General features: G+C 33.6%; 1 protein-coding gene across 8 annotated transcripts in view; it reads left to right on the top strand.

The window, feature by feature from the left end:
* The window catches only part of LOC143231959 (myocyte-specific enhancer factor 2C-like), a 45,920-nt gene extending 33,207 nt beyond the window's left edge, over window positions 1-12,713 (top strand). For 7 of the 8 annotated variants that reach the window (XM_076466851.1, XM_076466852.1, XM_076466853.1 and 4 more), the window contains exons 3-9: window positions 366-569; window positions 838-978; window positions 1,859-2,012; window positions 2,276-2,484; window positions 7,042-7,150; window positions 8,968-9,082; window positions 9,631-12,713. In XM_076466851.1, coding sequence (XP_076322966.1) covers window positions 366-569; window positions 838-978; window positions 1,859-2,012; window positions 2,276-2,484; window positions 7,042-7,150; window positions 8,968-9,082; window positions 9,631-9,901 — 1,203 coding nt within the window. In that variant the 3' untranslated portion in view covers window positions 9,902-12,713. The remainder of the gene's footprint in view (window positions 1-365; window positions 570-837; window positions 979-1,858; window positions 2,013-2,275; window positions 2,485-7,041; window positions 7,151-8,967; window positions 9,083-9,630) is intronic. The other variant, XM_076466857.1, reaches the window with a different exon arrangement.
* Window positions 12,714-13,297: the final 584 nt, after the last annotated feature.

The raw sequence follows: 13,297 nt of genomic DNA, 5'->3' as shown, positions 1-13,297 counted from the left end.
AGTGTGCACACATAAAAGTACAACTTGAACATTAATATAAAAAAACACTCCTAAGGTATTTTGAAAAACATACGTTGTGATGTTTTCATAAAATAAGGTGGGGTATTTTGCTCCCCCGTCCAGTGGCACAGCGACATGTCTGTAGACTTATACTGCTAGAAACCGGGTTTCGACATTCCTAGTGAGCAAAACATTGTACAGCTTTCTGCTTAACTACAGAACACTTCTGGTATTTTGAAAAAAATCTCGTGTGTTTTTTTGAAAAAAGTCTCTTATGATATTTTGAAAAAAAATTCTCTTATGATATTTTGAAAAAAATTCTCTTATGATATTTTGAAAAAAAAAAGTTGTTATTTTGTGAGCAGGTGACTTTCACCAAGAGGAAGTTCGGACTTATGAAGAAAGCTTACGAACTGAGCGTGTTGTGTAACTGTGAGATCGCGCTAATCATTTTCAACAACAGCAATAAGCTATTTCAGTACGCCAGCACAGACATGGATAAAGTACTGTTGAAGTATACAGAGTACAACGAACCCCATGAAAGCAGAACAAATAACGACATTATAGAAGTACGTATGGGACATTAACATCCTTTAATTGGTCTGAATATTATTCTATTTAACGAGTACCTAATGTCATTCTGATTATCAAATAAACATATTTGTTTTTCCTTTTTTAAATTTCTGTTTGTTTGTTTTTTGCTACAACGACTTGTTGATTATTTATACTAAATTTATGTCTGCAAGTGTAATGTTTTTTATCTCTCTTGTCAGTGAGAAACGGGTTTGTATCTATGCCATAATTATTCGAGGTTTTTTTTTTTTTTTTAAATTACAGGCGATTTTTAAGAAGGAACACAAGAGCACAATAAATGACTGCAGTAGCCCCGACAATGACGTTGACGATTTTTCCCTACCATCACAAAAAGATGAGATCTGTACGTTAATGTCACGCAGTCCAAACCTGCATGGAAATAGGGTAGGACAATTTTATTATTATAAAGTTTACAGCCGTATCAATCAGTTGTGGAGAATATGAATTTAGACAGCTACTCCTCTGTGTGTTTTGTTAAATGTCAAAGGAAAAAAATCATATTCAAATAGTAATGAAATAGAAACCTTATAACGCGAGCGCTTTTGGAAGGTGGACCTTCTTCAGAAGAAGGATCCTCCACATTTCGAAGGGGCTCGGGTTATAGGGTTTCTATCAAGCCTTCTTGAACCTATGTATTTTTATAATATCGTGAATTATTCAAATAGTAAATATTATCAATTGTCAACGAACGTTCACTGAATACTAATAAAAATTAATATATAGCAAATAACAACATTTTTATTTAAGCTCTATGCGTTTCTTGTTTTTTCTTGCATATTTATAATGTTACTCATTGAATGGACTTATAAGAGTCGATTTCTTAGAAATAACTCTCAGTAAAGTAACCGTAAGTTGGAATGAACTCACTGTTTTCTACTTACCACGAATAGTTACACTTATTATTAAGCATTTTGTTTAGAAATGTGAAAAATGATGGTGTTATTTGAATAGCTAATAAGAATAACTTGCACCTTTTGTTTGCACTAAAAGATAAACCTCTCTCATGCTGTCTCTACTGTTTAGATACCGTCGGAGGTTTTTTTTATAAAAAAGATCCGATATATATTTTTGTTCAAGCAAAGTTTATAAATTAATTATCACTTCTGCTCACCACAGTTGGAGCTTTTTGTTTATCATGTATGTTAAATATTAAAGAAGGGCATCTCCCTATATTTAATTCGGTTTTAAATGTATTATAGAAATTCAAAAGGTACTTTCAAGGTAAGATTTTATAATTTATGGATCTATTCATGACTTCTGGCAGCAACAGACGAATCCCAACCATATGACAGGACTCCAGGCCTTGTCTGTTCCTGTCAATAATACGGTGTACAGCACAAACAACGCTGGTCAGCTAATGCAGCTGTCGCCACAGGTGTCGCCACCTGCAACTCACAGTCCTCATCTCAGCCCTGCAGGTAAGTTCATTCGGTTCGTTGTATTTCTGTCACGTAATGATGGACGTGAATATTAAACAGTTTTCATGATAATGTTATTTTCATTTCGAATTTAGATTAGCAAGATAGCCATATTCAATGGAAAGAAATTGGTAATGCAATAACAACTGTATTATTTCATGTTCTACCAAAAAGTATCATCATAAATTTAACTATTACCATATTTGAATTTTTAACGACCAGCTTCATAATGAAAGTTGTAGAGATATCTATTTTTATTACAGGAAACATACTGGAAGCTCCTCACTTGAACTCACAAGATTTTCATCATAATTCCCGTGAAAATAATGCGACATTAGGAAACACCTCCCCTAGCGGCCTAAACGCGAAGCAACAAGGGTCTCTTAGTAGGCAACACCTTCCTCAAAATGACAATCGTTTGAACGGTCAATTAGTACTATCACATGTGAACCACAGAGCAAGTAACACAATGGTAAGGCAATAAATAATTATTAGCAAAGACCCACAAAATATTTGAAGTCAAATTAGTAACTTTACTTCAAGGGTACTTTTTTAAATACAGAATTTCTAGAATAATACGAAATAATTCCAATTACAGAGTCCGAAACATTGACTAGCCTTAAGCCTAATATTAGTTAAGCCATTATTAAGTACGATTAGGTGATAAATTAACACTGTTACTTTTTGCTTTAGTTTAATTAGGGCTAAACTTTACCGTAATTAATACTATCAGTAAATAAACTTATAATGTTATTCTACAATATAATGGCAGATCTTTTAAATAATAAATATTTTAGTAATAATACGTTGCTGTACAAAATTTTTGCTAAAGTATATTTGCACCTGTGTTTTTTTTTTTTCTACATCCGCATTAAGGTGCGTGTGCATTTTCAGGACAGGCAAAACCTAAGTATTATTATAATAGACTGTTTAAAATTGGTATATTTATGTTTGGGTCTTAACATTTAATATGTTAGAAGGAAGGGTATTCTAAAAGAAATTGAAACTAACATGAAGATATACGCAACTGGTTTCATATATTCTAATTTTATATACGTTATCCATTTCAATTGATTTTTAATTGATTCTTGCATTAATGTACGGTGTCAGGAAGGCGGTAGAACTGTTTATGTATGTATGGATGGCTTGGATTGTTCATCGAAATGATGTTTAAAATATATCCTCAATAGGCCATCAGAACTGAATTACACAGGGTTTCATTTTATATATGCAATGCCTAAGTCACAAGTTTTGAGAATGTTTGCAAATATCATAGCAAAACGTTTGAATTTTGTTTTTCTTTTTTGTTACATGATAACTCAAAACCAAAACAATGGTTCAGCCAATTTCACTGAGGTGGCGTAGTTTCAGACAGAATATTTACTAAGTATTATCAATAAGTTGTAGTTTTAAAAGAAATCATAATTTTAGTGAAGTTATCTTTTCTACAGAAATGTTATGTTCCTTTAAAATGCTTAAGTGCAGGGTGAAAAGAAATTACCAGCCAATGATAGATAATAAATATTACAGTTGGAACCTGGTATTTAGAAGTAATTACCAGTCAACGATAGATAATAAACATTACAGTTGGAACCTGGTATTTAAAATTTGGTTATAAATAGAACCTCTCTATTTCAGTTGAGACACTGCATTAAAAAACAAGCAAACAAGCAAAGAAAAAAACATAAAAAAGGAAGTAGATATAGGGATGGTCATTGTTAATCCTTCAAAACCAATGTAAGGGTGAAAGTTGCATCATTCCAACATAATGGTAGTAAAAATCACAAAATGTTGGTGCTTAGGGCTGATTATATTATTTCATTAATTGTGTTTCTTAATTATCTCTTAGGAGCAATTATATCAAAATACTTTACAATGTTGATAGCTAAGAAACCCCAACAGAGTAACGCAGAGAACTGTGTTTTGATATTTGCTATAGGCATAGCATAGATAGCCCATTCTGTAGCCTTTTGCTGAACAACAAATAAACGAACAGATAGCTAAAAAAAATAAATCATGCGTTATTGTTGAATTACCTTACTGTTCCTTTGAAGATGAAATAACAATGTTATATTTGTAGCTCGGTCAAAGGCTAGCTGTAAGTTTTGTGATATTTTTGTAGCTCGGCTAGCTGTAAGCATTGTGATATTTTTGTAGCTCGGCTAGCTGTAAGTCGCAATATTTTTGTAGCTCGGCTAGCTGTAAGTCTCGCAATATTTTTGTAGCTCGGCTAGCTGTAAGTCTCGCAATATTTTTGTAGCTCCGAACCGTGATTTCTTAGTTGTTTAACATATTACCGCAACGTTTGGAAATGAATTTAATATGAGTGAAAGCAAAGACTGTTTAGCCCAACTTGGGTTGAAAAAACGATGTTTTATGAAACACTTTGACTCCAGTGAGTCAGCGGTCAATTCCTTGACATCTTATGCCAAAATCCAGGGTTTGATTCTCTGCAGTGGGCAGCTCTAAAATGGCCCATTGTGCAGCCTTGTGCTTAAAAAGAGCAATAAAAATTAACCCCAAAACGTCTGTAAGCGAATTCCACACAGAATAAAATAGGGTACATGTTTAGTTCTTTCGGTTTGTTTGTGTAGAATCAAGCACAACGCTACACAAGGGGCTATGTGTGTTCTGCTCATTGGTTTTTAGCGGTGTGAAGCCACAGACATACCGCTGTGCCACAGAGGGGCAGTTATTTCTGACCTGATGAATATAATATTATCCTGTGCACTTGTGTTGCAATCTTTAAGCTATCTAGAATAGAAAAAAAGAAGTAATTAGGAGTATTGTTTCAATTTTGACAATAGGAATATTAATTACTTTCATAAATAGTTCTCGTATGGCAGAGACATTGTGTTGTACACACTTTGTGTCAGTATTTACCATACGCTACAGCTTAGCATGCTTAATTAAAGATCGTTAATATTCACGATGTAACTTCCTGTGACGCAAAATTGTGGTAATCGACATTTTATTATCAGCCTTTAGGTTGTCTGGTTTCTAAATCTAATAAACCTTAATTGTGTAGTCTCATCAGTATGAAACCATATCTTAGAACGTGTTTAGAAACAGCCACACCAATCTTTTTATTTTTGAGTGAATTTTAGATTTTACTCAATGTCCTAGTTTGTTTATTTTTTGAATTTCGCACAAAGCTACTCGAGGGCTATCTGTGCTAGCCGTCCCTACTTTAGCAGTGTAAGACAAGAGGGAAGGCAGCTAGTCATCACCACCCACCGCCAACTCTTGGGCTACTCTTTTACCAACGAATAGTGAGATTGATTGTAACATTATAACGCCCCCACGGCTGAAAGGGCGAGCATGTTTGGCGCGAGGGGGATGTGAACCCGCGACCCTTAGATTACGAGTCGCACGCCTTAACACGCTTGGCCATGCCGGGCCCAATGTTCTTGTCATTCCAGTCAGAATTAGTTGTTGAACATGCTACATATTTTGTATCAATCGTTTGTTTTGTAATTTTGTAATGTTTTCATATCTCTGTACTGTTGTGGTTTTATGTAATGTAATACACTTTTACAACGCTTTTAGAAAAAAACACTTATTTTTAGAAAATGCCCGAGTAATTAATTGTAGTTAATTAATTTCTAAAATTGATTTCATTGAAATTGTTTCCTTCAATAAAAACATGAAACTATAAATAGTTACCCTTTCTACACACGTAGAATTGTGTTGATGCTTATAAAAGCAAAATGTGAAATCATTGCAACTCCCATTGTTTCTAGTACGTATCTTCAATTTTAACTAAACGTTTTTAACAAGGAACGTTGCGGCGACATCTGGTGACATATTTTGTTGCATTCAAAATAATTGGTGGTAATAAACAATGAAATTTGGAAGTCATGTAAGTGGATACTAGAGTAGGTATTAAAAGATCTTATGAAATAAACTTCCAGTACGAATAAATGTGATTATTATTAAATAAACATATGTAATCGTACTGGGACTTCAGTCCATGGTGTTCTAACAGAGGGGTCACATATTAGGTGGATTTCTCTTAATGCACTCAAAGCAGAACTATTTCTTAGAGTTCATCTTCTACGCCTACGTTTCTCCAAGAACAAAATGGGATTACTCCTTACAATTCACACTGCACCCACGTTTCTTCAGGAACAAGATGGGATTACTCCTTACAATTCACACTGCACCCACGTTTCTTCAGGAACAAGATGGGATTACTCCTTACAATTCACACTGCACCCACGTTTCTCCAGGAACAAGATGGGATTACTCCTTACAATTCACACTGCACCCACGTTTCTCCAGGAACAAGATGGGATTACTCCTTACAATTCACACTGCACCCACGTTTCTCCAGGAACAAAATGGGATTACTCCTTACAATTCACACTGCACCCACGTTTCTCCAGGAACAAAATGGGATTACTCCTTACAATTCACACTGCACCCACGTTTCTCCAGGAACAAGATGGGATTACTCCTTACAATTCACACTGCACCCACGTTTATCCAGGAACAAGATGGAATTACTCCTTACAATTCACACTGCACCCACGTTTCTTCAGGAACAAGATGGGGTCATTCCTTATAATTTATCTTCTGCACCCTCGTTCATCCAGGAGCTGAAACCAAACATTCACAAACAAGCTGCTGTTTTGAATGTTTTATATTCTACCATTTTGTCCTTTACTTTCTCCCATCCAACTCGGATAAAATAAGTCTTTTATTCATTGCTTCCTTCTGAATAGTTTTAATTATTAATAAACTTTCCTTTTCAAGTGCTGTGCTTAATATAGCAGTGTGGCGTTGTTTTCTCTAGGACTAATAAAAAAAATAGAATTCTACATTTCTGGTGACATTTGTTTCAATGTGTAATAACTAGTCCCACAATAAGTCAACTGTATTCATCCCCATGCACACTGGAGAAAAAAAAGTGCTTATGACACCTATACATCTGAAGTTTGAAATACACATCTTTCTAATTTATACATATATTTTTGTGTGTTTATATATATTACAAATTATAATAATGGCAATCTTCGTATTCCAGTCTCCGCATATGAACCATCCAATGGTAGCTACTTTACCAATGTCATCATCACATATGCGTGGAATTAGCAGTTATCCGTCCAATGGGGTTTCACCTTCTTTTCAACCAGGTAACTAGTAGCTTTTTTTTTTTTTTTCTCAATATTTTATCCATATGTAGCCAATAAGAAGCTCACTTGTTTTAAATTAATGTCTGTCACGCCCCAAATGGACCTCAGTTTTAATGCTAACAAACAGGGAATATGTGTTATCCACAGTTTAAAACTTCAAAGTTAATTCAAGATTGAAAGATAACTTTGTTACCTCTCCTACGAACGATAAGTTTCTGTAAAGATTAACTGTTAGATTTTAAAAGGTTAAATTATAAAGATGTGAATCGAAATATTTATTAAGTGTCATTATTTATAAACAAGTTTTGGAAACTGATCGCTTTTGGTTCTAGGATTTCAGATTATTTCACTGTGGTTGTGGGCAGGAGGTGGTTTGTTTGGTGATGTTGTGAGTCAGTAGGTGTAGGAAGCCGCAGTATATTAGTGTGGTTATAATCGTAAATGTGAGTGTGTTTTGTGGGCAGGAGGTGGTTTGTTTGGTGATGCTGTGAATCAGTAGGTGTAGGAAGCCGCAGTATATTAGTGTGGTTATAATCGTAAATGTGTGTTTTGTGTGGCTGTGGGTCGGAATTGTTTGGTGATAGTGTTAAATGACAAGAATGGGAAAACAATGAAATATTACTGTGGATATAATTGTGCGTGTGTGTTGTTTGGTGACAATGTTAAATGGTAAAAATGGAAAACAATGAAATATTACTGTGGTTATAATCGTAAATGTGAGTGTGTTTCGTGTGTGGCTGTGGGTCAGGGTTGTTTGGTAATATTGTTAAACAGTAAGTATAGGAAGTAATAAAATATAAATGAACATATGTGTGCGTGCGTGGCTGTAGGTCGCAGGTTGTTTTGGTGATGGTATTAAATCATAGGCATAGGAAGAAATAGAATATTAAATGAACTCTAATGGTAAGTGTGTGGTTGTGGTGGGTTGTCTGTAGATGGTTTTACCCTCCATATTTTGCATACTGCATTTTACGTGAACTTATTTCACGTGTTTAGTCGCATTACTATCCGTATACTGTAATTTATAAGTACAGTTCTCTTTACATTATGGAGACATAGTTCAAATTTTAGCTGGGATATAGCTCGACTAATGCCACCATGACAAAGTTAGACATTGCCAGTGATGTCACAACGGAACATTAACATTTCACGAGTTATGATGCATATCTAGTATTTAAAAGTAAACAAACGTTTTATATAATAGTAAATTAATATAACACAGACTGTCTGTTACTTTGTGCTCTATTTCGTCAGTATTATGCATACGATCATTAAGATAGATAAATAGTAACTTATATGCTGTTTTTATAAATATTTCAACCTGATGCATGAATGCAATCTCTATATATTAAGTTTTTGTTAATATATCTTTGCTGAAACTATATATACACTTAAGTTGATGTTCACTTTGCTGAAACTACATATATTGTTAAAGTCCCTTTGTTGAAACTGTATATACTGTTAGTGTCCCCGTGTTGAAACTGTATATACTGTTAGTGTCCCCGTGTTGAAACTGTATATACTGTTAGTGTCCCCGTGTTGAAACTGTATATATTATTAGTGTCTCCTTGTTGAAACTGTACATACTGAATTCATGGTAGAATATTTTTCCGAACATGAACATTTTTAAGAAAGGTTAGTGTCTTGATTTTTATTGTTCACATATCAATAAGTCGACGTTTAATATTGTCTTCAAGTACATTGAGCGTGGATTATATTTGAACAACAATTGTTGCTAATGGTTAGTGAAAGTTCTCTTATCAAAACATTTGTCATTAGCAGTATTGAGATAATTCATAAGTCTTCTACTGGTACAGATGATTTCCAGCTCAGTACCGAGATGAATCTCATGGGCTACCATTCATCAAGTCCGCTCACCAGCTGGTCGCCAGGTGATCAAAGACTGTTGGCTCCGGTAACTGTCACCAGGAGGTAAGTAAACTACCACCTGTAGTTGATACGAGCTATCTATTTCCAAAAATAACTCGTAAATAATCAACTCTAGTCACAGTGCATTTTTTGTAATTTTACTTGAGTTCCGGGATTGTATGATAAGGTATGTTTTAATATTTACATGTATTTACTTTGAAATATATCATATTGAATCGCCGCTACATATACACACAAAGAAGTGTATAATTTCTCTTATCTAATTGTAACTCAACTGTAATATCAGACACCATTAAAAAGCAGTCTTTCGTTTATTTAGCGCCATCTATTGACCATTATAGACATAAATTTATTTTGTCTAAAATATATTTCTTCTAACACCGTATTTATATGAATGTTAGACAGAATTCTTTCAACTTTCGATTTATTCATTGTATTAAGGTATAAAAAATGATAGTTGGTTTGGATCCATATTGTTTTAATTTAAAAAAAAGATCTTTCACAGTAAAGAACAGAAAAAAAATTCTGTGTTGTTCTTGTAAGAAATGTTTAGTTTGAACGTTCAGGCATCCATGACTTCTTCATTTCAGTTCTCATGCAATGGTCAACGGATCACACCACTTATCACTCAGCAGTACCCCCCCTCCAACATCTAACTCGCCACATCAAGTAAAGATTAAAAGTGAGCCTGTATCTCCTCCGCACGATATTACACTTTTGAGACCCTCTTCAATATCCGATCAGTTTTTGTCAGGTGACCCACTAAGTAATGCCTCACGTTCGTCACCTCCTGGGTGTGGACAGTTTGAAATGGCGTCAGTTAAACGACAGCGTCTCTCCGCAGATGTGTGGACTACATAGGTTTGTTTCTTGGGGGGTAAATTTTATATTTATATAAAACACAATTTCCCCGTCGAATGCTACATTCACCACGACTGAAATTTGAGCAACCCTGCATCGCTAGCTGTGTATGAAACAAATTGTGATCACCCAGTTTAAAAAAAAAATTAATTAAATGGCTTTATTTTAGGAAAGTTGACGTCAGCAAGTGATGTTCTCGAGCTTTAGGCCTCTAATTAACCAAATTTGTGTTTTTGGATGTGAATACCCAGTTCGTTGTTAAAACAAAATATATAATCACCGCACTTGTGATTCTTTCGAGTCGCTAGATAACCCCCCTCAGCTTTTTTATGACGCCAATTGGAGGAATAAAACTGGAAAACAATAGTGTATTTGTACCAGAAATTACACTGTCTTTTAATCTGGCCAGTAAAGAAGTTTGGTGAAGATGGGAAAACCATGGACAGAAGCTGTCTTGTTGTTACTCACTTTCTGATTCTGTCTACACATATTGATAAGTATGTGTGTTATGGATATTCTCGAATTATGGTATCGAAGAGGAAAAAAACACACAAAAAAACAAACTCGAATAAAGTATATTTTCTGTCAGTGCGACCATTTTTATCTTGCACTATTGACACTCGTACTGAAAAAGCCATCATATATTGTTCAGTTGTTTTATAGGGAGACACTCTGGTGTTCGATTAAGAAGTAATGTTAAGTAGGAGCATATCTGTAAAACACAAAAAGTTGTAACCAAAGTTTATTGAATTATTTACACTGTTGATGAACACGTGACGAACGCGTGCGTTTTGAGGTAGAAAGGTGAAGAAAATTAGTTACATAATTTATGTTAGTCAACCTGGTGTAGGATTTGTAAATTAAAAAACAAACAAACAAACTATAGATTAAATAATATATTTAAAAGTGTTGAAAAACGAGATGCCTTAATAATTAACATTCGAATATTTAATTGTATGATGTTTTCACATTACAGTATTGTTATGTTTATAGTGCTTGTTTAGCATGTAAAAATAACACATATATATATGTGTATTTATTTATATCACATATGTAATACGTAAAACTATGTTAGTGACGATATGAGAAACTTATGGTCATTGAATTTCTGTTTTCGATGTGTGAGTGAAGCTCTGAAAAAAAAAACAATTGTTTGTGTGCAACCGTATGATTACAGTCACGTGCACCTTAAAAAACTGAAGTAGTTCGAAAATTTCTCACTGTTGTAAAAATATAGTTCATGATGACAAAACAGAGTAATATAAGAATACTAGGTTTGTGTAACAAGTTAACAAATTAATGTCACGACTTTGGTTTCAATGGTCATGATGTTAAAGCCGTTTCTAAGTTTAACGACTATGGTTTTCTTCACTGGACGAAACGGTTGAAGACGTTTTATGAGAATGCTAGTCGACAAAAGATGTTATGTACGTTAGAACATTTGATATGTATGAATTTCAAAATTTTGAAGTAATTAAATAATTAAATGAGTTAATTTTAATTAGTACATGATTCTAAAAGAGTTGAGAATAGCACTGAACTAGTTCACAAGAATTTCGTTTTGATACTATGTTAAAGCGAAGGGTAAAAGTGTCGTTTGGTCAACCAAACAACTACTTACGTCTAACGGCTAAGAGTTCTGCAGCCCAGTGTTACGTCATTCAGTATTAACAACACGTGGGTTAGTGTTATAAAATTCCTCTAAAGAGATCGAAATGAAGCAGTGTTACAAAATAAGAGATAATTCTGAATTTTAGTTACTTTGTTTGGTCCAAGGCAATTATTCATTCCGCAAAATGGTGATGTATCGCTTATTTATAATTAAAGAATGCCGCTTAAAGATACGTAATACTGTGTTGTTTACAAATGTTATTTCATTTCGAAATAGTTTCGAGATTCTAGGTAGACACTGACAAAGCTTGTAGGATTCAAATCAAATACTGGTAAATGTTATATTCTTGCGAATTTTATCGAGATATGATGAAGTGTTCTTTTAAAATACCGCGGGAAATACGACAGTAACCTCAAACACCTTGTCTTAACAATGTGTAAAGAAGTTATATCAAGACACCATGTTTCAATTGTCTTAAGAAGTTGTTCAACTGTATAGATAGTGGATTGTTGTTTTTTTTTATTATATTCCATGGATCAAAGAGTATATCTTCACAGTTATCTGGAAAACGTCAGACTAAACAGATTTTGAATAATAATGTTTATGCTTTTGCTTCAGTTATAATATGGGAAAGTGCAAGAAACGAATGATAAAATAATAATAACAAGAGTATCATTCTATGTTTAGTGCTGCCATCTATGAATAAGATTTCGTACAGAAGAAATTTTGGATTTTAACAATTTACGGTAGGACAAACCATAATGGCTTGTTTGTACTTAGTTTTTGCCATAGGTGAATTTGAATGGTTACTCGTACATGAATAGAAATCGTCACATTTGTGTATTTTATTCATTAAAGGTAAATAAGACTCTTAAAACTATTTTTGTCGATTAATTTTCAATCGATATATTACTTTTAATTGTTAACAAGATCTTAGGTTTGAAAAAATTGTTGCACGTATACAATGAGTGAATCGTATTCGTTAGTTTAATTTGTTTTTCATGTGTAGATCTCCAGTTAATATAAACTGTATTTTGTTCTTTACTATATTTGTGTCGTAAAACAAAATGTGTTACACGTGATCGTGTACGCTTCTTCTTACGTCCACTGTTAAACGTCTTTACCATTTTGTTTATATTACAAAAACGTTGGCTTTTTGATGTGGTTTTCAATAAACTAGTCTGTTATCTTGTGTTAAAAGTTTCGTGTGAATTTTGTTGTTGAAAGACAGGATAATCATAACAATTCTTTCATAAAATGATATGAAAAATAAACAGTCGTACCATTTTTGAAAATTAAATCCGAAAAATGTTATCATACTAGAGATTTGTTTTGAGTGTGTTTTTTACAGCAAAGCCACATCGGGCTATCTACTGAGTCCACCGAGGGGAATTGAACTTCTGATTTTAGCGTCGTAAATCCGTAAGAGAGTTGTCAGGGAACTAAACACGTTATAACTTTGGTTCTTTTAAACGTATATATTTAATAATGTTTCCATTAACTAACACCGAATTTACTCTTTTTGTGAATAAAAATGTTATATGGACTTTCTTTTACAATTCTGCCATCGTGAACAGTTATGTGAAGTTATTTAATAAACACATTAAAAAATTCGCACTGTATTTCGCATAAACAGTAAAACAAATAACTCAATCTCCTTGTATGTATTATATTAATTTTGTTAATTACAAAGAAGTAATTTCTGTAACTGTACATCTTTTTGCATTTGAGGTCGTAATTTATTTACTATTTGTAGTTACGCGGCACATGTTTTAAAACTAGGG

The sequence above is a fragment of the Tachypleus tridentatus genome, chromosome 11 (assembly GCF_004210375.1).
Source record: "Tachypleus tridentatus isolate NWPU-2018 chromosome 11, ASM421037v1, whole genome shotgun sequence".
NCBI lineage: Eukaryota > Metazoa > Arthropoda > Merostomata > Xiphosura > Limulidae > Tachypleus > Tachypleus tridentatus.
This window is presented reverse-complemented; position numbering and strand designations above follow the sequence as displayed.